This window comes from Gymnogyps californianus, chromosome 5 (genome assembly GCF_018139145.2).
Source record: "Gymnogyps californianus isolate 813 chromosome 5, ASM1813914v2, whole genome shotgun sequence".
Lineage (NCBI taxonomy): Eukaryota > Metazoa > Chordata > Aves > Accipitriformes > Cathartidae > Gymnogyps > Gymnogyps californianus.
The window spans coordinates 51,906,238-51,932,082 of NC_059475.1; the positions used below are offsets into that span (position 1 = coordinate 51,906,238).

The following is a 25,845-nucleotide window of genomic DNA, read 5'->3' on the forward strand; positions in this document are numbered from 1 at the left end:
GGCTAGCAACCTAGAGTTGAAAGAACCCGTATGTATTCAGTCTATTTTGAGAAACGTAGTGGTGAACACTGTTAGAAGACTAGCTGTACCTAATAATCTGCTGGTGGAAAATAGCTCCTCCAGTCCAAAACTTTAGTTAATAATTTTTCATTAATGATTAGCAAATTCCTTTGCTTTTTAAAACCTGATCTAGACTGATGTAGGGCATTGCTTTTCAATGTGGTTTTCAAAGGAAATAAATTTTGTGTGATTGCACTGTGTTCTTCACCTGCTCCTTACCTCTCTGTCCCTTGGCCTCTTAACCAACCTAGGCAGAAGAACAGATATCAAATATAGTAAGTTCTAGTCTGGTGAGGTAATGAAAGACTTCCAAACTATCATCTGAGGGCAGTTATGAGTCAGTTCTTTATCAGTTCTGAAAAAACTGCAGGCCTTTTGTCCAATTATGTCCTTGCCAGCAATCAGCCAGCACACACATTATTCTAAATCCATCAGTCTGTAAAATAGGGAGAAGGTAAGAAACGTGGGCAGGATTAAGAAACAGAAGACACATCCATAAGAAACTAGGCTTAGTCCTTCTGCTTGAAGACAGCTAGCTTTTAATTGTGTTTGGTAACTCTATATAATATTTTAAGTAGGTAGGTTAGCTTTCAGATGAAATATTTATGCTCAGCAACAGCTCTCAGGAATGAGAAACATATATATTTTTAACAATTTTGGTTTTTAATTAGCATTTTCTGGGACAATGGAATAGCTCCATCTTCCTTCAGTTTTGTATGAAAAGAGGCTTAAGCCAAAAAACATAAAGCAGCAGTCATAGAAACATCCACAGGCAGCAAGTGTACTTGTCAGTATTATGAAGCTAATACATTATGACATTAACATTTCACACAGAATGTAAGATCTAAGTTTAAATTTGGAGCTACATGGATTTATATAATTTTTTTAAACAAGACAGCATTAAGGCTAAAGCAAAAGCAGGAGGTGAGACTGCAGACTGCACTCTGTGTTCAGAATCATTGATTAAAGTTTTAAAACTCTTTGAGCTGTCACCTCTCCCAGGTGCAAAAAGATGATAAATCTTGCAACTATTAAATTCACATAATTAGCCTGTGTATTCATGTTGGTGTATACTCCTCCTGCATGTTTCTTCCTTACGTGTTTGCAAAGTATACTCGTCGCATCTTTTTTTAAGTTAGATTATCTATCTTTTCATTGCATGACTAGGTCTTCCAATGTTTGGAAGTATACAGGAATGTGTCTTCTCTCTGACTAGCATCAGCCACGTTAAGGACTATCACAGGAAATCCCATGGTAGACATATGAGGTATCACCTGTCGCCAGAGAGAGCCTCTGGTAAATCTCAGTTAGCAACTGGTTTATGGCATGAAACAGGAAGTTTTATCTTTTTTAGCTTGTGGGTTTTTAATAGAGTTATTAAGATAACTCTAGATATTTTTATCCAAGTGAATGTTCAGTCATTTAAATCCTTTTGAAGGTCAGGGCCTATAGATAACAGCAGTAAATTTCTCGTGCCAGCCATGCAAGAAAACACCTTTTTTATCACTTTAGATTTACTCACTTTTACTGAATGCTTCCCTGTTACTCAACCAGAGGAGGAAATGTTCTGCTACTTCTTTATTTTCTATTCTTTTGTTATCCACCTATTCTAATCTCCCTATGAATGTGGTTTTATTTGTAATTCTTTAATGTCTTTTAGTCATCTGTTCAGTCTTTTCTGACCAAAAGTAGAAGAAAAGTAGGTTGTGGTTTACTTTCCTTACTAGACCATGGCAATTCAGTAGTAATTCTCTAGTTTCCTTAAGGTAAATCTTTAAGAATTTTGTCTAAGAAAAGCTGGCAGAAGAGTCATGGAAGCCCGTAGAAGACTGCTGTCTCGTTCTTTATTTCTTTCCTCATGGGGCAATATTTTCTTTTAGTTTTTTATAATGAATAATAAGAATTTAGAAAAATGTTCTATTCTTTTGAAGCAATTAAAACCTGGGATTTGGATGCAGAAGACCAAGGTTCAACTCAGTTGAACCTTCTGTTACTAGCACCCATACTACATTTCTGGGAATAGAGGCTTCCAGTCTCTCTTTAGTTATCTAGTATCTTTCAACATCATTTTATTCACTTAAAATGCCACACCCATTACCTGTTATATACTCTTCTATATTCTAGTACAGAACAGCTACAAGGTAGTATGACTTGCTTAGCTTTATACAGGAGTAAACAAAGATGCAGCTATATTGCCGTGCAGTTGTTGTGGGCTTATGAGCAGTTACCACAGCACAGCTGATGCATGTAACTTCTTCAAGCTTTGGTATTATGATGGTGTGTTTGAGTTTCGGAAGTGCAATATTGTTAACATTTATCATTTACAAATAAAAAAGAAGTTTTTCCTTTGCAGATCCCAAAATTCTGTAGGGTTTAGAATTTTTTTTTCCCTAAGGCAAAATTTGCTCAGCTTACATTCTTAATAAACCTATGCTTAATTTAAGTAGATTTTGCACTACATGAGCACCTAACTATACATTGCAAAAAGTCTTTGTTAGATCACTTGTTGATTTTACAGTTAAAAAGTCATGAAAATGGTACTAGGTTTTCAAATCTATGTTCATTTTCAAATTATAGCTGCCTTTTTTTTTATTAAAATGACGTTAAGGACCAAAGATAAGAGACAATTCCACTAATCTCTTGCAACTAATTAAGAATTAAAATGCTTTCCTGTAATGACAATGTAGCACATCTATAGTTTTTGTCTATTCAAGTCTTAATTAAATGTAAATGTCAGCAATTGTGATGTGTGAATGTGATTGCTTTCACAAAGAATTAATTTCTGCCTAACATAATCAAGATTCTGTATTCCTCTAAAATAATATTATCAATTTTTATCTTCAAATATGACAATGTTTTAAATATTCTTCTGACAGGCATTGTTCGAATATATTTTTCACCATGAAAATGACGTAAAAAATGTGAGTAATTCATATGTTCCATTTTCAGTTTTTATTAAGTATCATTCAGTTATTTCTATCAGTATTCTGCTAAACTAAGGATCCAGGTAGTACATCACATCTGAGTACAGAAGTGAAGCATTACAAGTTGTCTAAGAGAGAGAAATGCTTTCTTACAGGGGTGATAATCAGGGATGATAATTTGCAAATACCAAGATACGGATTGCTCTCTTTTTGAGAAGGAAAACGTTCTAACGCTTAAAACTAGGTCCCTCATCTATCAACATGATAAGATCCTTGTATCTAATGATTTCATGTTAACAGAATTTACTGGAGCCTGAGCAGTAGCTGAAACTACATGTCAGGTAGCTGAACTGCCTAGAAAGTTCGGAGTTCCTGAGACTTGAGAGTAAGCAATGTTACGGAAGACTGTCCGTTAACAGGAGAAGGTGAAAATATCTGACAAAATAGTTAGTGATGGAATTGAACATCATTTGACGTTTTAAAGTACTGACTTGATTGTTTATGCATTTGGGTGAATAGAAAGGAAAGGTTATTTGGTGAAACTGCGGAAAAATAAAATATCAGTAGGACTTTGGACACTTTTTCTAGAAATTTAATTCCATGGTGCTGAGGTGTTTTGTGGCCTCAAGAGAAAGATAATATTGTCCATACAATTGTCTATAACATTTATTCTCCAAAAGTTTTCCTAATTACACAGTTTCCCCTCTTACCCTATCCAAAATTTTTCTTCTGTGGGTCTTCATATGTTACTGCACTGAATGGGTAAGATCAAGTTTGGTTACATGTTGTTTAAACTTTCAGAAATAGGTAAAGGTTGCAGAACTTTTTTGGCAGTTCACCCACGGAAATAATTAATTTATTCAATTAATAAAGTGTCAAAATATTTCATTACTATGTTAGATATATGCACCCAGTTGAAATGGAATCAAAATTTCTGCTTGAAGTTTGTTTTAAAGAACAGTTTGTGTCAATAATGCATAGCTGACTAAAGAGTTACTGAATTTTCTGCAATACTACTAACTGGTGTGTGATTAGATCTGAAGTTAAACTCTCCAGTTAATAATACACAAAAAAATATTTTGTTGTTGTTGGCATGGATCAGAACCATTTCCAAATGTACTACTATATGAAGCTTTTTAATCTAGTATCAAATGATTATAGTTGTACACTGTCAATTTATTGCATAGCATTCTTTTAAGAGGATTGAATTGCAATGCACTATTAGTCCAAAATATGGTTGAAACAGTAAGTGCAAGTGTCAGAAATGTCAGAGAGAAATACCAATTAACATTTACATATTCTGATACTGAATATGAAGAAAGTGCCTGGGTTTTATGCCACAAATAATTAAAATTTATGTTGTTTGTTACTGAGAACTCAGTTCACTAAAAATAAAAGGGTCACTTGATAAGATGCCACATGTGCCTGTGACCTACACTTGAAGGACATGCAGGATCTCTAGACTAGACAGATAATTTCATATAGTGCAAGGAATTTTCCAAGCACTCCAGAAAAAAGTTGTAAGATGTTTTTACACTGTATTGTGTGTATTTTGAAATCCTTGCTGAGAATCCCTAATCACTGTCTTGCAGGAAAAGTTTTGCCTATAGTTTTTTGTGCACCCTAGCCATTTGAATAAATATCCGTAAGCAAAGAAGTGTCAGCTTAGTCAACACTGTTTATTGTGTAACGAGAGGGAGATCAACATGTTTAGTTAATGATAGCATCTTGTAGGAAAAAAAATTGTGTCATACTTCACAGTACGAGGTGTCTTTATAACGTAACATGTATCTCTGAAGAGATATTTTTTTAATATTGAGTATTTTTTAATATTGGAGTATAATTCTATTCTCCAAACTGTCCTCCCTTCCTTTTGAACCTCATCTGCATTCATTTTTCTTAAACAAAAAAAGAAATACTTTAACGTCTGCTTAAACTTGGCTGCATCACTGTTTATTCACCTCTCCTACCAATGGCATTTCACTAATTCGTTTTCTTGCTTCTCCGTGAAAAGAATTTAGTTGCTTAGGATTCAGCAGAGAAACAGCACATATGTTAACTGTTTAAAAGTTGATCTGGATCTTGCTTGATCACCCATTAGAACATTCACTGACATCTCTTGCATCTTTGTATTACCTGCTACTGTGTGATGTTGCACATTCTTAAAAAAAAAAGCCAAAACACTTTTCTGCATGAGCTGGGATGAAAGAGCTTGGAAGCCTGGGAAATTGGCTTAAGTTTGTAACTGTATAGACTGAAAAGCCTCTACTTGTGGACTTTCTGCATGGGTAGAATTGAAAGACCAGTTCCTGCAGTTTTGCAAATAAAACACAGAAGTGGTAGTGACTATATCCTTCCTTTGTCACTGTACTGATCTGGGACAGTCTGTACTGTTCTCAACTGCATTATTATTATTTGAGAAGCAAAGGCAGTTTTATTTATCTTCTGTTTAGTATTCAGCCAGTATATACAAAGGAAAAAAAAAGCTTCAGCGATTTCAGTTGAGAAATATCATTAATCAGTGTGCATTCAGCTGGACAAATAATGCTAGGAACTCAGTTCAAATTAAAAGTAAATACATCTATAATCTATCAATTACCAGAAACGTGGGGATGCAAGAAGGAGAGAGAAGCACTGAGCTTTTTCAGCACTTGAAAATGTGTTCAAAAGTCTTTCATCTTATTTAATGAAAAATTAAACACTTTGAAGAAATTACTGTTACCCTATCCATTATTGTTCTTGACTTGTTTCCTTTTGAACACATATAATTAATAACTGACTTTCTGTACCCCTTGAGCTATTTCTAAAAGCCATTTTATGGGCTAAATGCTGTAAGAGCAGAGCAGTTTAAAAGACTTGTCGAGAAATAGTTCAACTGCTACTTTTTTCAGCAGTAGACTGTGACATTGTATTCTGCCATTATTCACAGGTGGGTAGTGATGACAAGACACTTTGTCTTGAAGAAGAACAATGAGTGTACAATACATACTCGGGGCCAGATGTCATGACCTCTGATATTTCTGTAGTTCTTCCTAATACTCTGAAGTTTATACTCTCTGATAGAAATCTATTTATAATGGAATTATGTTAGATTTACAAACTACAGAAATCCAGAAGACACTCACCAAAAGAAATTGTGTTGAATTGACTATGGCTAATGTCATTCACTCGGCTATCTTATAGACTACCCTGTGTTGATTTGTCTACAAGTAAGACTTTAGTCAGTAACTGTTGCTGGGAGAATTACTGCCATTCAAGAGCACATGAAAGAAGCAGCAGACGCTTGCTATCATTTCCATCTGTCTAATTTCTTGGTGCATACAATACTATGTATGAAATTACTAAGTTTCAAACAAAGGTACATTTACCAATTTAATTTTGCAATACAATAGTAAATTACCAGAACCCTACAAGCTGTTTTATACTGAGTTACAGCTGGTAGACAATTTGGAAGTCTTAGTTATAATGCAGTTTAGCTAAGGAAAGTAGTGGTAAAAAAATGAATCTCAGAATCATGCTAAATGCAGTTACAATTAAAAAATCTACATTCTTTTTCATTTAAAAACAGCTCTGATTAATGCTTTAAGAAAAACTTTTTTTTTTTTAACAGAAAACCCACTAAGTGTTAGGGGTTTTTATTATTTTTATTTGCACAAATATGAGAACTGAGAGTAAAAGAAATCTGTTCTGAAAGGCTTCCCAGGGCTAAGACTGTTATTGAAATGGACTCCTGCATACATGAGTAACTATGCTAAGTGCTCTATAGAGTAACAGTTTCAGCTGACCAGCATTTCCAGATGGTGAGTTATATCCTGAAGTTTATTAAAACTTTTGGGACAATCAGTGTGGGTTTTTTTCTGATAGGTACATTAGAAGGAAAAATCCTTAAAAGGACATACCAGTATCTGCCAATCCACAATCTGTGCTGTTTTTACCTTCTAGTTATTAATATGACTGCACCAACATTCCTCAATGCACAGGAGTGCAGGACAGGCGTAACGCTTACTACGGCTGTTACAGATTGGCTTTAAATTAACATGCTGAGCAGATTGAACATTGATTCGTACATAAACTGTGCAATTTAAAAAAAAAAGTTTGCAGCAAACTGAAATTGAAATATGCTAGCAGTTGGTATTGACGTGGCAAGGTGAAGGTTTTGGCTTTTAAAAGTCTATTTTAATCAATTTACTAACATTTCAAAGGCCACATTGTGAAAAGATTTTGTTGTAATACCAGCAGAAAGTCTGACTACTACCATGCGAAAAGCTGACATTGATATGCACAAAGCCTTTTCAGGCAAACACTTTTTAGAAATATTGGTAAAATTTGTAGTATTTTTGGATTAAAGTTTTTGTGATCGCTTGTAAAGTATCAGAAACAGGATTTTCCTATTCCTTTCCAACTTCCTTAATAGGAAAGTATAAAAACAGGACTTAATTTCAGAAACTAACTTCAAAATGAAGTCATGCTTTGTTTCTTGATGTTAGTAATAAGATCCCAGTAAGAGTTCAGGATCTGCACCGACAGATAAACTGCTGATGTTAGTGTCTACTAAGCCTGAAGCAGTCGTAGTTCCCACTTTCCAATAGCAGCCAGAATTGTTAGCCTTGCGTAAAATAGTTATCAGAAGTAATTAGGGTACTAGAAAGAAAGCTGAACGTGTAGCTGCAGAAGGAATCGTTTTTTTGAAATGCAGTCCTTCTCCTTGAATACTTGTCATCAGAGCACTCTAAGGAAAGCTCTTTGAAGCACGTTATTTGCAGTATGATCCTTACTCATTTTAAGTGGCTGCTCATGCTGCATTAGAAGCAGGTGTGGTATTTGACTGACACACGCATTGTTTATACATTTGTAAATGCAACAAAAGTAACCAATGTTTTAACATCAGCTACTTTCCCAAATTTTCCCAGTACTGGGGCTTATATACCTTCAGATGAAAGAAAGTATTTGTCTGGAAGGGAAACCAATAATTTCTGTCTTCAAGCAAGCTTCTTCCCCATTATGGCGGTAGCGTCCAGAGGCCCTCTTGTGCAATCTGCAAAGCCATTAAGAAACAAAGGGCAACCAAGATAAGACCTGCCATCTGAGGTCTTCAAGGATTCCACTGAACTGGAAGAAATAGTGACTTCAGAGTTGTAAGCTTTCCTCAGTTTTCTCTCTCCTGTCATAGAGGTAGGGAATGACAACTGTCTGTTTCTCTTTGAGGACAGCATCAGTGCAACTCCTTAGCCTGAATTGCTACAGAAAACAAATTATTCCTTCTCACAGAGCCAAAAGAGAGCAACTTGTCCAAGTTGTCATAGCTCCACTGACTTTACTGTGCTATGTCAGATCTATACCTGTTGATTACTTGCAGCCTCATTTTGCTAGCAGGAAGAACAGGAATCAAACCCAGCGGTAGATGTCACTAAATTAGGCTCTTTCTAGTGTTTCAAGTATTCAGATTGTTTTTTTCCTGGACATTATGGGTTCCTCTGCTACTGAGTGGCTGGTGTACAGAACTTTTTCATAGTGTTCCTAATAGATAGCTAGTTTCTGATTTCTGTGGTCTGCAAAATGTTTATGAAAACAAAAAAAAGGTCAGTTCTTTGCTATAAAAATACTGCGTTAAAGGTTTTTAGACTATTTCTGATGATATCCCTAAAATATAAGTAACAAACATAGCATGGCTTTGATACGTTCTGGGACAAAATGGAATTTAAAAAAAGGAACACTAACAATTGCTTCTTTGGTAGGTTTTGGTACAGAACACACATCTATTTGTTTTAACAGAAATGTTGAAATTATAGCTAAACCCTGAAAAGCCATAGATCCTGTCTGCGGTGGCTGATGGTAGCACATTGATTAGCATACCTACTTTTCCAATATACCAGATAAAAGAGATTTTAGACCTCCACCCTCTTCAATAGCTATCTATTTCTTAGAATATTTATCTATTTTTCCTGTCTGTCATAAAATAATTATTTATATCATAGACTTTTTAAAGGAAGAAGCATTTCTTACTGTACACATCTGAGAGTTCCCAGAAGTGGAGGCAGACCGATATTAGCAATGAGCTGACAATTTCTAGAGTATTTCAAACTGTCTGAACTGATTTCTTTATTTTAGTATATTTTTACTTGTTTTTTAACAACTTTTAGTGAACAAGGATGAGAAGCTTGGAAAAAATGTTGGCTTACACAAATATTCTATATATTCAAGCAGCACTTCAGGAGTCTGATCAAATTAATTTTATATTTTCTCTTTGAATTACTAGAAGCTATTTGGATTACATGTTCTTATAGGGACAAATTATCCTTTCAGCTACTTTATGCACTAAGCTATAAAAATAGTAAACATAAAGCGGTGCCCCCACCTCAAGTTTACCAGGACTTTTTGTTCAAAATTTTCTCTTTACAAAAATCATTACATTGTTCACTTCGTGTTCTTTTTCTTTGTGTAAACATTGAAGATATTAATGTTAAGATGATGGGTTTGTTTTGGAAGGCTCTAGATTTGGCGGCCCTTGCCACTGAGCATGTACAATTCAAGGACTGGTGGTGGAAAGTCCAAATTGGGAAGTGCTACTACAGGTAAGCTGTTGTTCATTTCTTCTGTGATCAGTGAGTATGAGTGCAGGACCTGAAATCCTGGGTGTATTGTGCAATGCTGAACACTGACAAATAGTTCAGTAAGTATTTAGTTGGAGAGCTCTGTGCTTACAGTTAAATCTCCTTTAATATACAAGGAGATTATGTTCAACTGCTTGAGGTAAAGGCATCAACATTGAGTACCTTTAAGTAACTGAATTAGTTACATCTTCGCCTTTGTTAATGTGTTTCAAAGTCATTGTTTGAAAAGTCAGTAAATAAATGCAAAGAACTATTGTTAAAACAGACCACACAAAGTTTATATTACAATATTAGCTTGAGAAATTAACTGTCAATGAGGGCTTCAGATTGATGAAATCATAAAAAATGAAATATTCATGTTAGACACTTTCTGCCAGAGGTACATTGCCCAAGAAGTACCAGTTCCAAAGATGCTGGCATCCCATACCCGAGCATCTGATACAGATGACTTAGGAGTATCCCGACACTGTGCAGCGACATGTGTCTCTGAGGAAAGAGTGGCAACAGCGAGGAGGAGAGCTTGTTGCAAGCAGTTTAGAGTGGTTGCTGAGGATCTAGCTATGATTGTAACAGCCAATTCTCCTGAAACTCCTCCTGATACAACCCTGCTTCCCATAATTGAAACAAGTACTGAGGCAGCTCCCCCTTTTATTCTTTACAATATGTTTGTCCCATGCATGCAAAACATACGGATACCATATTGGTTGTTAAAAAACTGAAGCATCATCTGCAGTCTTTACAATTCTACAAGCAATTCTTGTATGAACAGGCTGATAATACAAAGCAGTTAGCCCTTTAAGATTCCATGTTGAGTCTTGGCTCAAAACTATTGCTTCTTTTTAGTTGTCGAAACTAATGAAATTCTTCACTATCCTTAACCTTTATTTGACATTCTTTAGGAGATTAGACTGATTTTTTTTTTTTCAGCTGTGGTGGGTTGACCCTGGCTGGATGCCAGGTACCCACCAAAGCTGCTCTGTCACTCCCCTCTGCAGCCGGACAGGGGAGACAAAATATAACAAAAGGCTCAGGGGTCGAGATAAGGACGGGGGATCACTCAGCAATTAGCATCATGGGCAAAACAGACTTGACTTGCGGAAAATTAATTTAATTTATTACAAATCAAGTCAGAGTAGGGTAATTGGAGATAAAACCAAATCTTAAAACACCTTCCCCCCACCCCTCCCTTCTTCCCATGCTCAACTTTACTCCTGATTTTCTCTACCTCCTCACCCTGAGCAGCACAGGGGGACAGGGAATGGGGGTTGTGGTCAGTTCATCACACGTTGTCTCTGCCGCCCCTTTCTCCTCAGGGGGAGGACTCCTCACACTCTTCCCCTGCCCCAGCGTGGGGTCACTCCCACGGGAGACAGTTCTCCATGAACTTCTCCAATGTGAGTCCTTCCCACGGGCTGCAGTTCTTCACAAACTGCTCCAGCGTGGGTCCCCCATGGGGTCACAAGTCCTGCCAGCAAGCCTGCTCCAGTGTGGGCTCCTCTCTGTCCACGAGTCCACAGGTCCTGCCAGGAGCCTGCTCCAGTGCGGGCTTCCCGTGGGGTCACAGCCTCCTTCAGGTGCATCCACCTGATCCGGCGTAGCGTCCTCCATGGGCTGCAGGTGGATATCTGCTCCACCGTGGACCTCCATGGGCTGCAGGGGAACAGCCTGCCTCACCACGGTCTTCACCACGGTCTTCACCACGGTCTTCACCACAGGCTGCAGGGGAATCTCTGCTCCGGCGCCTGGAGCACCTCCTCCCCCTCCTTCTTCACTGACCTTGGTGTCTGCAGAGTTATTCCTCTCACATATTCTCACTCCTCTCTCTGGCTGCAATTGCTGCTGCGCAGTAACTTTTTCCCCCTGTATTGGGTTTGCGTGGCAAGGTTTTGGTAGCGGGGGGGCTACAGGGGTGGCTTCTGTGAGAAGCTGCTAGAAGCTTCCCCTGTGTCTGATAAAGCCAATGCCAGCCGGCTCCAAGACGGACCCACTGCTGGCCAAGGCCGAGCCCATCAGCAACAGTGGTAGCGCCTCTGTGATAACATATTTAAGAAAGGGAAAAGAAGTTACAGGGGAAAAGTAAAGGGAAAAGAAGTTACAGTTGCCTTTTTCACAGTTTTGAATGGTTGTCTTTGTAACCTTGATATATCTAACAGCATGGTTTTTGTTAACATGCACACAGATGTATGACCTTAAAGTATGCTTTTGGGCAGTTCATGTTTGGTTTAGTGTGCACTGCTTTGATATTTAATAAGCTTTTTAAAAAAAAAAAAACCACACAACAACACCCGAATACCTTCTATATCTATCTGTTGTCTCTTTAGGTTAGGATTATATCGTGAAGCCGAAAAACAATTTAAGTCAGCTCTCAAGCAACAGGACATGGTTGATACAATCTTGTATTTGGCAAAAGTAAGTCATAGATTTGCTTGTTTAAGAATGAAGTGAAATTCCAGACTATCTCTGAGAAGTCCATACACCAAAATAGCTGAGTATTGAGCTTGATGCACCATTAAGTTTAATAGTGTGTGATCTCCATATAGACCTGAGGCAATACATGCTAACAGTAGAAATTGAAGTCTATAGTTTACAAAAAGATTTTGGAGCTTCCAGATTTCACAAAAAAAAAAAAAAAAATCTCCTACATTACTGTCTTCTTTGCTCTAAACTCCAGTGAGGATTATATGGCTGAAGAATTATTGGAGTTCCAGTATGAAGAACAATGTAGCTATATATGGTCTCCTAGGGAACTAATGCAATAAATCAGGAAGTGAAGAGTGAAGCTCAAAATCCTAGTTTCACAAGCAAAATCAAAACAAAGTGAGCTTAAAGGAAGCAATCAGAGACCTTGAAACAGAGCACGTTCTGTCAAAATAAAGGCATTAAAAGCTTTAAAAGAACAAGTGGCACAGCTAAGCCTTAGAATTACTTGTTTATTAGGGTACATATCAGATTCTAAACATTTTCCAAGACATTCAAGAAAAGGTGGCCTGTGAGAAACTAAAACTGCATATTTCTTCCTCTTGTCCTAGAATGAGATTAAATCAGTTGCTCTTTATCACCTCCCATTAAGCCAGCTGTCACAGGCCTATCCAAAAGTCATCACTGCTAGTGGATAATTCAGATATTCATATAATGATACTTGCTTTACCTTTAAATTTCTTGAGCAATTTACGTTTTGTATTTAAATGATCATCATTGCTATCTGGAGACTTGTCTTCAGTACAACAGTTGGAGTTAGTTTACTCAATTGAGCTTAGTAATTTTAGATTTCTGTCACTACCAGGAGTGATTCTGCAAAACACGAGCTACACAGAGTGATTAAATTGGTGGAGTAATTGAATTAACAAACAGTGATTTGTTATGGGAGATATACATCCCCCCACATCATTACTAGCTCAAGTGGGAGCTGCATTTTAACTTCACCTCCCACTCCCTAGACCAGCTTGCTCAAATATAAAGCATCGCACAACATGATTTAGTGACTGTGTGTGGACAGGCAATAGAGTAGAGCACTGAGATATAGCTCAATCTGACAGTACTGAAAAGATAAGGTTTGAGTTAAGCAGCCATTAAAAAAAAATAATAGGATTGCATCAAGTTCTGTGCAAACAGACCAATAGTGCGGTACCAATTAGTTTTCTGTTTATGTTCATTATTGCAACAGCTATCTGGGGTTTTTTTAATATTTTCCTGAAAGCTAACTCTCTCTTGAAATGAAATTTATGAAAAGATAAAAGACCAAAAGAAAACAAAAAAGAGTCTTTAAAGAAGTCAGTGCTGCTGAGAAGTTACAAAGTATTTCATGACCCAGAAGAGCTGGAAATGGGATATTTTTACCAGAGATAAGAGAGGTACCAAAAAGAAAATGGAGCCATACTGTGCTTAGCATCTAAAACTTAATGACTATAGCTGTACTACTCTTGAAGAGCAGGTCTCCCCAAAGCAGCTGCGAGTAGGTGGAAGTTGCCGTGCCTATCTTTTAATTTCTTTTGCCACTCATCTGGACGGTCTGCAGAGTTGTTGGACGGTGTGATATGCCACTGGATATGGGAATTACGTAGTAGACTACTGTGGCTGTGTTGCCTTAGCGTAATATTTGCACAGAGGATCTGTAGCGAGTGCATCTTTGGAGTGAACCTCCAGATGAAGCAATAGAGCAGACTTGAGTCATAATGCTCAGAAAACATACTTCATAAACAAACATAAAAAGATAAAAAAGGAGCAGATCTAGTGGAGTTTCCTGTCCTCCTTTTTTTACATTTTTTGCCCTAAGAATATGAAGATAGCTGTGCTTCATAGCTAGATCAGGTCAAAAAACACGCAAGCAAACAAAACAAAAAAACAGCTGATTAAAATTTTCTCTCAGTTCAAACAAAATACGAAATTATTCGTAGGTATAGCAGCATGCACTGGCTTACTACACATATTTAGGATAAATTGTACAAGTCACTCACGTAGGTGATACTTAGGAGTAAAACAACCAGCCAAGGTTCTTCTTAATTAAGAAGTTATAAGCAGCTGTCATGTATTCTCTTTCATCTGTGTGCTTTCCACTGAAACTCGTTACAGAGTAATTTAGTTGTAGACAACTGTTGCTAGAAGAAAATAAGGAGCACGACAGTCACAACGGAGACAATTATTTAAAGTTGAAAATTTAATGCAGACATAAAATTAATCAGAAACTGCTGCATGGTTTATAAATGAAAAACTATAGCAAATGACTTGAGGTCTGTTTTAGATACAGCAGCATGCCCAGATAGAGTGCATTAGGAATAAATTGTTGATTTAAAGCATATTCATTGATGGTGTCATTAGTGCAGTCCTAGTCTACCAAGTACCATGCCCCCCCCCAAACCCAAACCCCTTGCTCTTTTATTGCTTTTCACAAGAAGGCATTAGTTTTCTAGCTTCATACATGAAATGCAAGTGACATTAGCAAAATGACTGGAAAAAATTGCCTGTATCTTTATTTCTTTTTGCCAGTGATCAACTTGAAATGGCAGTCCCTTTACTAGGAAGGCACTCACAGTCGACAGCTCTTTGACAGTTTAAGAATGCTACTTGAGTAGTCATAGGGAAGAATTCTTTGCAGATGTCTACAGCAGTATATATCTATAGGGATGCAAATAAAGAACTTATGACTTTAACTAGTATTTTGATTGTTGGCAGTCAAAAGTCCATGAAGCTCAAGGGCAGAAGCAGAAAATGTGTTTGGAGGTTTCTCAGGTGTTCAGTTAACATTGATATTTTTCTTACATTGCATCACAAAATGTTTGTGTCAGGATACCAGTCACAGATTCTTTCCCTTTTTTAGTCATATCAAGTATTAGCACTATTTAATGTAATATTTCTCCGACAGGAGCACTCAAAACATTTTTCCACTCAGTGGTGGACAGATTAATCACTCCAGCCATCTAGTTTCCCAAAGTAGGTGTGCGGGTTTTTTTCCTTTGCTGTAGCTGTATTTACCATACCCCACAACAGGAGGGCTTTACAGTTGTACTCTCACACAGCTGCAGAGGTGGTCTCCATCAACATGTTGATGTCCTCTATCCAATTCTCACACAATGTTATCCACATCACACATTGTCACAATCAACACAGAAGCCAAAATCACAGAGACCAAACTGCCTTCTTTCTGTTACGGGGTTTTGTTGCTTGTGACAGGAGAGGTTGGCAGAACAGTAAGGAAATTTGAAAGCGTCACTGCTCTGTGCAGTGCAGTCTTACTTGAATAAGTAAAATATTTTGGTATTCCAGCACTATCAACCTGAAGATCCAGTTCTTTCAAGCCTAAGCATAAGTTTTTAAAAATATTAAACAGGAAAATATTCAAGGTGATATATTCACCTCAGTGTCAAAGTATATTATTTTGATATGATAATAAATAACAAGATACTTTTTTGGTATTTACTTTATTAGTAATGTCCACATGAGTTAATAATGTCTAGATGATATGCATGCAAATTTAATTATCTTAATTAGCCTATTTTATCTTCATTACAGAGATTTATTCAGTATTCACTCCATTATTTTCCCCGTATTATTTACCATCTCAACTAATGGTTTACTGCATAAAGGGAAGTGTCATCCCTTTTATTTATCTCCCTTGTTAAACAGCAGTGCAAGTATAAAAGTCAGACATTTGACATTTATATACACTTTCTATTTGCTTAGGTGTATTTGCGCTTGGATCAGCCTGTAACAGCTTTGAACCTTTTCAAGCAAGGGTTAGATCGATTTCCTGGAGAAGTGACTCTTATTTGTGGAATTGCCAGAATCTACGAGGTATGCACCCACTATGCAATCCTTATTGTGGCCAAGGTTAGCTGCCTGAGCAAGAAAAAAGAGCCAATAGTTGAATATAGCTGTATGGTCATAAAAAATTAACTATGCTAATTTTCAGCATCACTGATGCAAAACAGGTAACATTACACAAAGATACCAAAGTAATGTCAGGGGAGCCTTCCAGCCTTATTTGTTTAAATGGTTAATCACACTAGTGAGATCCTGTTTACCCTTGACACACAGAAGCAACTCCATGTTAAGTCAAGTGGTCCAGATGTTGTCCATATAGCTAGGTCTAGTTTATATATGTTTCATCGTGCTAAAACTGCTCAAGTCACCAACAGCCTGCTAGCAGGATTAAACAGCAAAATAGTCTGCTCGTCAATGTTGTCTTTATTAGCACTATGTGTTACTGTTAGTTTCTTAAGCCAGTGAGAACAGTTGGAATGTGAATGTTTCTTAGTTGAGGAAGTAGATGTTATTTTAAGTAGGATTAGTTTTAAAGTAGTTTCATTTTAGCTTGGTAACCATGTATTTTGTATTTTAAAAGTGTGTATTTTCATGTCAAACAGTGGACTTAATATTGTTTTTCACTGAAAGTTGGTAATGACGCTATTCCAGAACAAATGTTTTAAACAAAGTCATGAATTTTTTTTTTTTTTTGGTCTACATTCATACTTGGCATTCTTTCCTGTTCTCATCATTCTCATCTAACCCCTAAGCATTAATCCATTTTCATATTAAATCCTTTTTGTCCTTCAGCAAGGAAGAAAACAGCTGCATAATTTTTGGAGGCTTTTCTTTCTGAATTGGTAAACAGTTTTTAATATGGATATTGTTTTGCAGAACCATACATAACATTGCATAACCCTTTAAGGAATTATTAAAGAGGAGCATATAGTTGACAGGATCTAGTTTTGCACTGACACCTGAGTGCAGGATTATAGCTTCATTAGCAAAGATTTGTACTGCAGCACAGGGCTGTTCTCATTACATAGACTCACAGGTGGAATATACGCATCAGGCATATTAATCAGAGCTTTTCTTCTCTGTCACTACCTTTTGACAGTAGGAAGAGTTGTAGACCTTTTTTGGTTTTAAAAAAAAACATTATTTTTAAAGGGACTGCTTTAGTACTATTTCCTTTAATCACAGGCAATGTATTTTTTCATAGCTAAATACACTGCTGAGGTTAAATAAAAGCTTATTATTTGGTCTTGTTGAAAGTACAGTGTATCTACAGCTCACAGGTAGAAATTATTCTTCTCTAAACACAGAAGTGTGTTGTGATCTTTTAATTTATTTTTTTCTGATACGGGGTAGAGTCCTCTGGTGACTTGCACTCCTCAGAAACAGTATGACGTTGTTTACAGCAATGAGTTCACCCTAATTCATCTTCCAAGTAGCATACATCCAAGCATGTATTTTTATACAATATAGTTCTCTTAGCTGGCATATCCTAGCCTGTACAAGTTTTGGTAATAGATCCATGATTCCTGTTTTCAAAGGCACGTAATAATTCTTCATATGCAATTATATTCTCATTTGTGTTCAGAGCAATTCATGAGTTGACTTACAAAGCATTGAGAATAATTGAGACATTGACTGGGGAAATAAGTCTACTGTACGTTACCATACTGGGAAATGGACTGCACAGTACTGTGTATCACAAGGCATTGTGCAAAAAGTAGCAAATGCCCGTTGCACCTGCTAAGCTTCTGACCAATCTCTTTTTCTAAAAAATAGAAACCAAATAAATCTCTTTTTGTAGCCATGGCATAGAGTTAATTACAGGTACAGCTAGCACTAAAAAATTAATATGCATTCTTCTTGTGGATGTGTGTGTCGCTTGTGAAGATGCCAATCGGTGATGTTGCATTGTACGATCAGAGAACTGTAAGAGCATACATAATTAATCTCAGTTAAGTACTGTACAGGGCATAGATAAAGCACTCAGTAGACTGACATTTTAATAAGTTTTATTATAAAAATCTGTGATAAAAAGTAGAATTAATCTGAATGTTTTCCAATTGTATAGGAAATGAACAATATCTCCTTGGCTGCAGAGTACTATAAAGACGTCCTAAAACAAGACAATACTCATGTGGAAGCCATTGCATGCATTGGCAGTAACCATTTTTATTCAGACCAGCCTGAAATAGCACTGCGGTTTTATAGGTATCTACACTTGTGAGGAGGGAGGGGGAACTGAACATGTGGGAGGGTAATGTAAAGGCTTGATTTTTGTAATGCTGATAGCAAAAAAAAACCATTAGGAGATTGGCATGGGAGGTGATTGAGCATTTGGATATTTGGACAAATATCACCATAAAATCAGCATACCAATGTATGTATCTTCTTGGCCAGTGATAATTACATCTCTTAAAAACTTGTCACCATTACGTGCAGAGTATGTAGAAGTATCAACAAAGATTATCAAAACAGTTATTATTTGATTAATAAACAAGAAATGATCTTTCACAGCATGAGGCAGTTTGAGAACACTGGACCTTACTCTCAACTTCAGTTGCATTCAGAAGGCACATGTACTTCCTATTTAGCCCTTTGAAAAAGAGTAGTCTTTGAAAAACTCCACCTGAAGTCACGAGCAGTTGTGACCACAAAATCCCTTACTTGAATGTGGGCTGGGGTTCCCCCATGTTTTACTGAAAGCAATAAAATGATAGTGTTAAACGATGCTGCTTGCTTTTTATTTCAATATAGTCAGAGTGCAAAGGAGCCCGACTCATGTTCTTAAGTCTAAGAGCAGATTAAGTCAATATAAGCACTACCATCTCATTTCAGTTGGACCTGAGCTCTTTTATGCTTTAGGTTCAGAAACTCAGTCATGCTGCAGACAGCAGCCCTCTTTTTCCCTGGCCCTCTTAGCATGTCTGTTTTTCCTATAAATATTAATAAACAGAATTTTATAAAACATCTCCATTCTAAAAGACATGTTAAACAACATCAATTTGAATCAAAATCTGAGTTATGCTTCAAATGTAAGATTAATGTAGATTCACATACTAGATGTACTAGTACTGATGAGAGCAGTGCTGTAGGACAGGAATCAAGCAAAAATTTGAAGTCTGAAGAGTTATAAAAAGTAACTGCAGTAAATTACAGCTTGATTGAGGTTGAGGGATTGGAAAGAGGGAATGGAGAAAGTCTGTGTACAGCTGTCTTACAGTAAAGTCAGATCATGTGGCACAGTTGAAAAGACAGAAGTTATCTAATTTGCACGAAGACTGTTTTGCACAGCTTTGATTCTACTAGTCAAAAATGCCCTGCACTGCCCTTCAGGAAACCTTTACCAAGTGTAAGGCTATAACACTTGGTTATTACACCCTCTCAGAATAGGGAGAAAGGAGGAGAGAACTTTGTCATTTAGAATAGAACTCTTATTTGAAATTAATCTAAAAACATAAATATTTTCTTTCAATCTAGACGGCTCCTGCAGATGGGTGTTTATAACTGCCAACTTTTTAATAATCTGGGCCTCTGTTGCTTCTATGCCCAGCAATATGATATGACGCTATCTTCATTTGAACGTGCACTGTTTTTGGCTGAAAATGAGGAGGAGACAGCAGATGTGTGGTACAACTTGGGACATGTGGCTGTGGTATGAAAAATACTAACAACCTTTCTGAATAAATATAATTTTACAGAAACTGGAAAAAGAATGACTAGGAAGGACTCGTTGCCCTACTTTGAAATATGAAACATGATAGTGTACAGGATAAAGTGCAGTACAGATTAAAGGTTTATTTGCACTTCAGTAGAGAGGAAGAGGCAAAAGAAAAAAGTTCTGTACATCTTCACAGGATGTGGTTTACTCGTGCTAAAAGGTGCTCCTTCCCCACTGTCTTTAACCTTCCCTTCTTTCTAAAAAAATTGCAACACATACCAGCCCTTGAAGGCCTTTGCTGCAATACAAGCTAATCTGACAAAAAAATTGAATTCAAGATATTTTTCTCTGAGCTGTTATTTGTGTTACATGGAGCATTAGACCGATTCTGTTGTCATAAAAATATGTATTCAGCAGCGTGTAGCAGACACTAAAGCACTATGTATGTCATAGTTGAGAAGGCATGTTCCTCTGTCTTACAGGCAGCTATAGAAATATTGCGTAATTTTTGTGTGATAAAGCTTGTTGAATTTCTACACTAATTTACATTCATTGCCCATTTTTGCAGATGTTCTTCCAGAAGTGATGTTAGATTTCTTTTTAGCTGCATGCCCAGAGTAAGGTTACTGAATAGTTTTTGACAGCTTTCTAATATGAGTTGTCTTCAAATACTGATTATGATTTAACTTAAGTCAGAGAGAAACTCAACTGTTCATCTTGATTGTACTGCAGCTAGGATAAACACATTAATTTATACTGCCTCAAACATTGACATTTGAACTGATGTGCCTGTATTTTTCAGCATTTGTCACTTTTCACGTTTAACCTGATGCTGAATCAGTGTTGGTCATAACACTGGAGTATTAAAGAGTAGTCAGCTGCTTCATATGAAGAAATTAAGCTCCGCTAATTTTTATCTTCTAAAAACTAGGCTTATATGTGATTTTTTTTAATCTGTGTAGAGACAGAGAGGCAAGATGACTTCTCTTCTGGAGACATCTCTGTTTTTCTTACCCTACTATACACAGTAGCAGATAGTGTAGTCTTTAGATGACACTTTAGTCATCTAAAAGTTAAATTAGATGAAGTGAATATCATTTGGAGCATGGAGGTTTTTGCTGGAGAGAAACGATTCTGTCTGGAGGAAGAATAAGAAGCAAATGAGAGGGTCTAGGAAGAAAGCACATATGGTTCTGATCAGCATGTTTTTATTGTAATTTGTATTCCATGGTAGTACATACGGGTGAAAAGATACTCCAGACAACAAAACAGATGCATATTGTTTCCAATCTTTTCACAAATTAAAATACCATCTTACTTTTAGGGGATAGGAGACCTGAATCTGGCTTACCAGTGTTTCAAGCTAACGTTAGTCAACAATAATGACTATGCAGAAGCTTACAACAACTTGGCTGTGCTGGAAATGCGAAAAGGTCACATTGAACAGGTTGGTGTTTCATCTCAGCCTAAGCAGAATGCTTGTTTTGGCCCTTTTGTACTTAAGAAATGTGTCATTTCTCTGAGGTGGAGGCATCATATGAACATCTAGCTTACTATTACAGGCAGAAAACATGGATAACTCTTATGCATGTTTCAGTGAAACCTCCACGTTGTCATGCCATCTCCCATTGAACTGCTCGTTCTGAGGTATATCCAAATGGTTCATCAAAGACAAACAAGGTTTACAGTGGCTTTGCAGTTGTTGAGATCTTTTTTCTAAATTGATACCCAAAACAAAACCCATCACTCTATAATTATCACTTAAATTAGAACTTTGACTATATATTCAGTTTATAAATGTAGATAATACACTTCTGTTGGGTGGCAGAAGACAGCAGTCAGATCAGCTCTTAAAAGATTTTTTTCAGCAAGGAGATTGTTTTAGAGTTTTGTCCCAAAGCAGCAGGTTCTTGATAAATACTTCTGCATCAGTAAGCTTGGTGGTTTGTCTTACCTAATGTGAGTATACTAAGTTGTATTGCACTTAGATGAGTAATTGACACGCACAGTGGATTAAATGCATTCATTTTTTACACACATGCAGGGAAAATTAATATGTATTTGTTGGATGGTTTGAACTACTGTGGGCTTGTTTTAATCCTTATGGGAGCAAGGCTATTTTCATGGATTCATATATACATCAGAGAGGTACAATACAATATAAAGACTTGTAAATACCTTTTATAAGAGTAAATTATCAAAGTTAACTTTATTCAGATAACCTAGCAATTACCATGGAAACACTGACATGAACCCAGCACTGGATGTTTCCAGTGACAAATAAGCTTTCGGTTTAGTTTCAGTTTCATAGTCAGTAAATTTACAGACATTTAATTCCCAGGTGGAACTTACATCCAGTTGTGGAGGTTGTGATTGCTAATAATTAGCACTGCAGAGCCTTTCCATTATAATCAATTGTTTCCTGTCTATTTTAGGTTTTAGCTTAAAATTTTCTATTTTCTTCTTGTATCACATGTATAATAAAAAATCAGGATCATCATGGTAATAAAATTATGCACAGAAGAATAAAAAATGTGAAGATATTTTGCTTATCTTGGATTTTATTTTATTTCACAATGTTCTTTCATAAGTACTGTTGCATGTAATCAGAGTTGTCAGATTTTTAGGGAGTTTTAATAAGTTCTTAACTCTGCCTTCCCAAACAGTTTACAGATACTTTTGTTTTTAAAAGATCAGTTTTTTTCCCCCAAAGTTCTCCATTTTTTAGTAAAAGCATTCACAAGTTGACCTTAATTTTGTATTGGATTTACAGCATGAAAATGCACACTCTGATACTTAATTTTTCATTAGTTTTTAATGCTACTATTTTGCTAGTCAGAAAAAAAGAGTTAATTTTATTAGAATTTTTGAGTACGAGAACTGTCATTTTTATGATAAAATTTAGATTTTCAGGGATGCTTAAGACAATGCTGTCAGAGACAACAGATAAATACAGTGGGGTGGGACTTTAAATACTTTCTTTTTAATTAATATATTCTGTTCAGTGTTTAGAACTGAATTGCTTAATTGAATAAGTCCCAACGTGTTTTTTCTGACTCAACCAAGAGTCTTACTCATTTCAGTGCTATTAAACTGTATTATGCTTAAATGTCCTATTGGTGTAACTCATACATAGTTGAAGATGGCTTTCTTAGTAAAGGCCTAGTAAAGAAAACACAGGATGATTCCTTTTGATGAAAATTGCATTAGATTCTTGTTACCCTCCCTCCCAGATTTCACTATATTTTTTCTTTTTCTCTACATAGGCAAGAGCTTTGCTGCAGACTGCTTCGTCTTTAGCACCTCATATGTATGAGCCCCATTTCAATTTTGCAATACTCTCAGAGAAGGTAATGCACTATCCTGTTCTTGTAATCTAAAAATTGAGCTTTGGTGGGGCAGTTGGGTTTTTATTGTTACTACTGAGAATTCCAAATAAGTAAGACAAAAGAATATGGAGTGCATAAACTCAAGGAAAACTAAAGTTACATTTTCATTTTAATACCCAGAAGCTTTGTGTGTAAAAGTAGTCATTCAAATGTTTGCTTTTGAGAATAAGTGAGGCCAACTAGCTATAAAGTAACTTTGTAATTTTCCAAATGCCCAGAAGATGAACAATCCATTAACAATTCCATCTACAGTCTTTACAGTCATTGCCTTTTTCAGAATGTGAACTGAAATAGTATCATATGATTTATCAGTAATTATAGAAAGAATATCATTTATTCATCCCATGATCTTACTGATCTCAAAAGGAAAGTGTTCTTCAGCTTTATAGCCTTTGAATTTTGTGTATTAATAATTTCTTTCATACAGAGTGTCTCAGACACTGAATTAACAGCATGTCCAACATTCCTGTTAATAAGGACAAACTTGTACAAGTCCTTACATTTTTCACAAGAAAAAATTGCTCCTTTGCTTGTGCCTACACCTTCAAGATTCTGTTATGAGTCTGTGTTGTGTGGGCAACCCAACTCCTACAGATACTAAAGTACATGCGTCAAGGAGAGAACAACCCATTAATTTGTAAGTGTATCCTCTCCATTGTGAAACATAAGATGATTTTGAATAATTGCATTCTGTACTTACCGATTAAGGGTAAATCCTAGTCTGCAAATGTCTTGTTACGTAGTTTTTGCACAAAGAACCTGCATAGGTTGTGGGAGAAGACAGATGGCCAGATAAGCTAGCTGTTGATGCATTGTAGTAATGCAATCCTTAGATTTGGTGTAAGGCCATGGTTTACAAAACATAACTTCTCTGGCCAGGACCCTTGTTTCTTCTCCTTCAGAGAATTCTTGCTGCACCGAAGCTCTGTGTTGACTGATGCACAGGCAACAGAGGCCTCCTGCTGACACTTGCCATAGCTTCTTCCTTTCCACGCAGGAGCTATCACTTTTACTAGATGTGTTCCCAAACAGTTGGGTTCTTTTTTGCTGAACCCACTTTCTGAGATGCTCTCCTTACGTACACTTCCTCATTCCAAAAAATGATGGCTATTAGGAAAAAATAAAGTTCCCTAAGTAGGGAACAGTGTGGAATCATACTTCTAAAAGCAGCAGAGGAGCAACATCAGCTCTCCAACACTGTTGTGCCTCTCTGTGAGGAAGCAGATCACATGGAGTTGCGGCTTTTACAGAGGCCTGATTGGTTGTATTTTGCCTGTATATACAACAGCACTTCTATGGAGTTTAAAAACAAATCTTCCATTTTTTATTCCTCCTCACTTCAGGCACTGGGCATGGTGTACCTTGTTGTACATTCTCCAAGAAGTCAGGTGGAATGGGATATAAAGTTACTGTCTCGAAGTATCCCTCCCATAAAAATCACATTTCTGTCTTTTTCTTCTCATCCCTTGATGTAAGGGGGACATAACCCTGAGTTCAAAAGCCTCCATACTGACTCTGTTTTATTTGTTCACTCTCAGGACCAGCTATGTTTAAACATTTGTGAGCATCAGAAATGTACTGCACAGAATACACGATGCGAATACTGCAGTGTTTGGATTTACAAAATTAGTTTGTGTGTTTCTTACAGGTTGGAGATCTTCAGAGGAGTTACACAGCTGCTCAGAAGTCAGAAGAAGCATTTCCAGGCCATGTTGATACACAACAGCTCATCAAACAGTTAAAACAGCACTTTGCTATGCTCTGATGAGCATATTTTTTATTATGTAAAAACAGCCAGAGCAAATGTCCTATACATCTTTCTGAAAATACTGGCTCAAAGTAGATAAACTATACTTAATGCATTCCTGTGGCAACGCCTGTGTTACTTTGAGTAGCAGGAAAGGTTTAAGAGTCCTGATTAGTTTCTGTCATCTTAAAACGTATCATTTATTAAAATGCAGCTAGAACACATGTTGCAACTACATACACGAGAGATTACACGAATGGCAGGATACTGCTAGTATGACAACTTTGAAATAGTTGCATGGTATATGAGCAAGTAAGTCGCCATTTAATATTAATGAACATTTTAAAGGATTTTTTTCTGACTTCTCTGCAGAAGAAAGTGTTTTTAAATATTCCTGTGTGACAATCTGTCAAGTAACATAGAGTAAGAGTACTTCCTAACTGGTCTTCAAACTTGGCTTTTGATAGGATACTTTCTTACTGAATGTTAAGTTTTAAAACTAAAATACCTAAAAGGAATTTAAAATACATATGTAAAGCAGAAGTTCTTATATTCCTTGTTGTACTGTATGAATTAAATAAATTCCAGTTTGTATGGTTTATCTCATTTGTTTATGTAAGTTAAAATTACATCCTTATTGCCATGAAAATTAGGGTCAGCAATCTTAACATATTTTGAAAGACTCTGCAGAACTGGTACAAAATAGCATAAATATGTGCGTTCCTGTCTGCCCAGGAGAGTGTTTATTCTTGATCTCAGTGAGGGAAAACGATATTTAGAAGCTTGCTAAGTAAAGTACTAATAATTGAGAACGAGGCATTGATTAGGTGGTTACCTGTGCTACCACGTAAGCACTGTTGCTAAATAAATATTTGGATCATCCTGACTACCAGAATACTACTAAGAGCAACAAACAAAGACTTTCTCTCTGTCATATATCTTTGTGTTCTAACTAAAAGGGATAAATTTGCATGATTTCCTAACTTGACCTTTTTAAAAGACCTTTTAGAAATGTGGGATGTTAAGGCATTCTGAAATGGCACATCCTGAAACAGGTCTTTAAAATCTTTTCCTGTTTCCCTGATATATTAAGGGATTATATTGGCTTAGGGAGCAACCCTAAACATGCTTATGAATATTATGTCTTCCTTTTTAATATTCAGTACTTCCCCACCCTCATCTTTGTGTGACTGTTGTA

General features: G+C 36.5%; 1 protein-coding gene across 5 annotated transcripts in view; it reads left to right on the forward strand.

The window, feature by feature from the left end:
• Positions 1-25,242, forward strand: part of TTC8 (tetratricopeptide repeat domain 8) — a 45,980-nt gene extending 20,738 nt beyond the window's left edge. For 3 of the 5 annotated variants that reach the window (XM_050897801.1, XM_050897802.1, XM_050897805.1), the window contains 9 exons: positions 2,937-2,981; positions 9,471-9,556; positions 11,917-12,004; positions 15,773-15,883; positions 17,922-18,061; positions 19,331-19,505; positions 20,836-20,958; positions 22,778-22,861; positions 24,549-25,242. In XM_050897801.1, coding sequence (XP_050753758.1) covers positions 2,937-2,981; positions 9,471-9,556; positions 11,917-12,004; positions 15,773-15,883; positions 17,922-18,061; positions 19,331-19,505; positions 20,836-20,958; positions 22,778-22,861; positions 24,549-24,665 — 969 coding nt within the window. In that variant the 3' untranslated portion in view covers positions 24,666-25,242. The remainder of the gene's footprint in view (positions 1-2,936; positions 2,982-9,470; positions 9,557-11,916; positions 12,005-15,772; positions 15,884-17,921; positions 18,062-19,330; positions 19,506-20,835; positions 20,959-22,777; positions 22,862-24,548) is intronic. The other 2 variants (XM_050897804.1, XM_050897806.1) reach the window with 1 other exon arrangement.
• Positions 25,243-25,845: the final 603 nt, after the last annotated feature.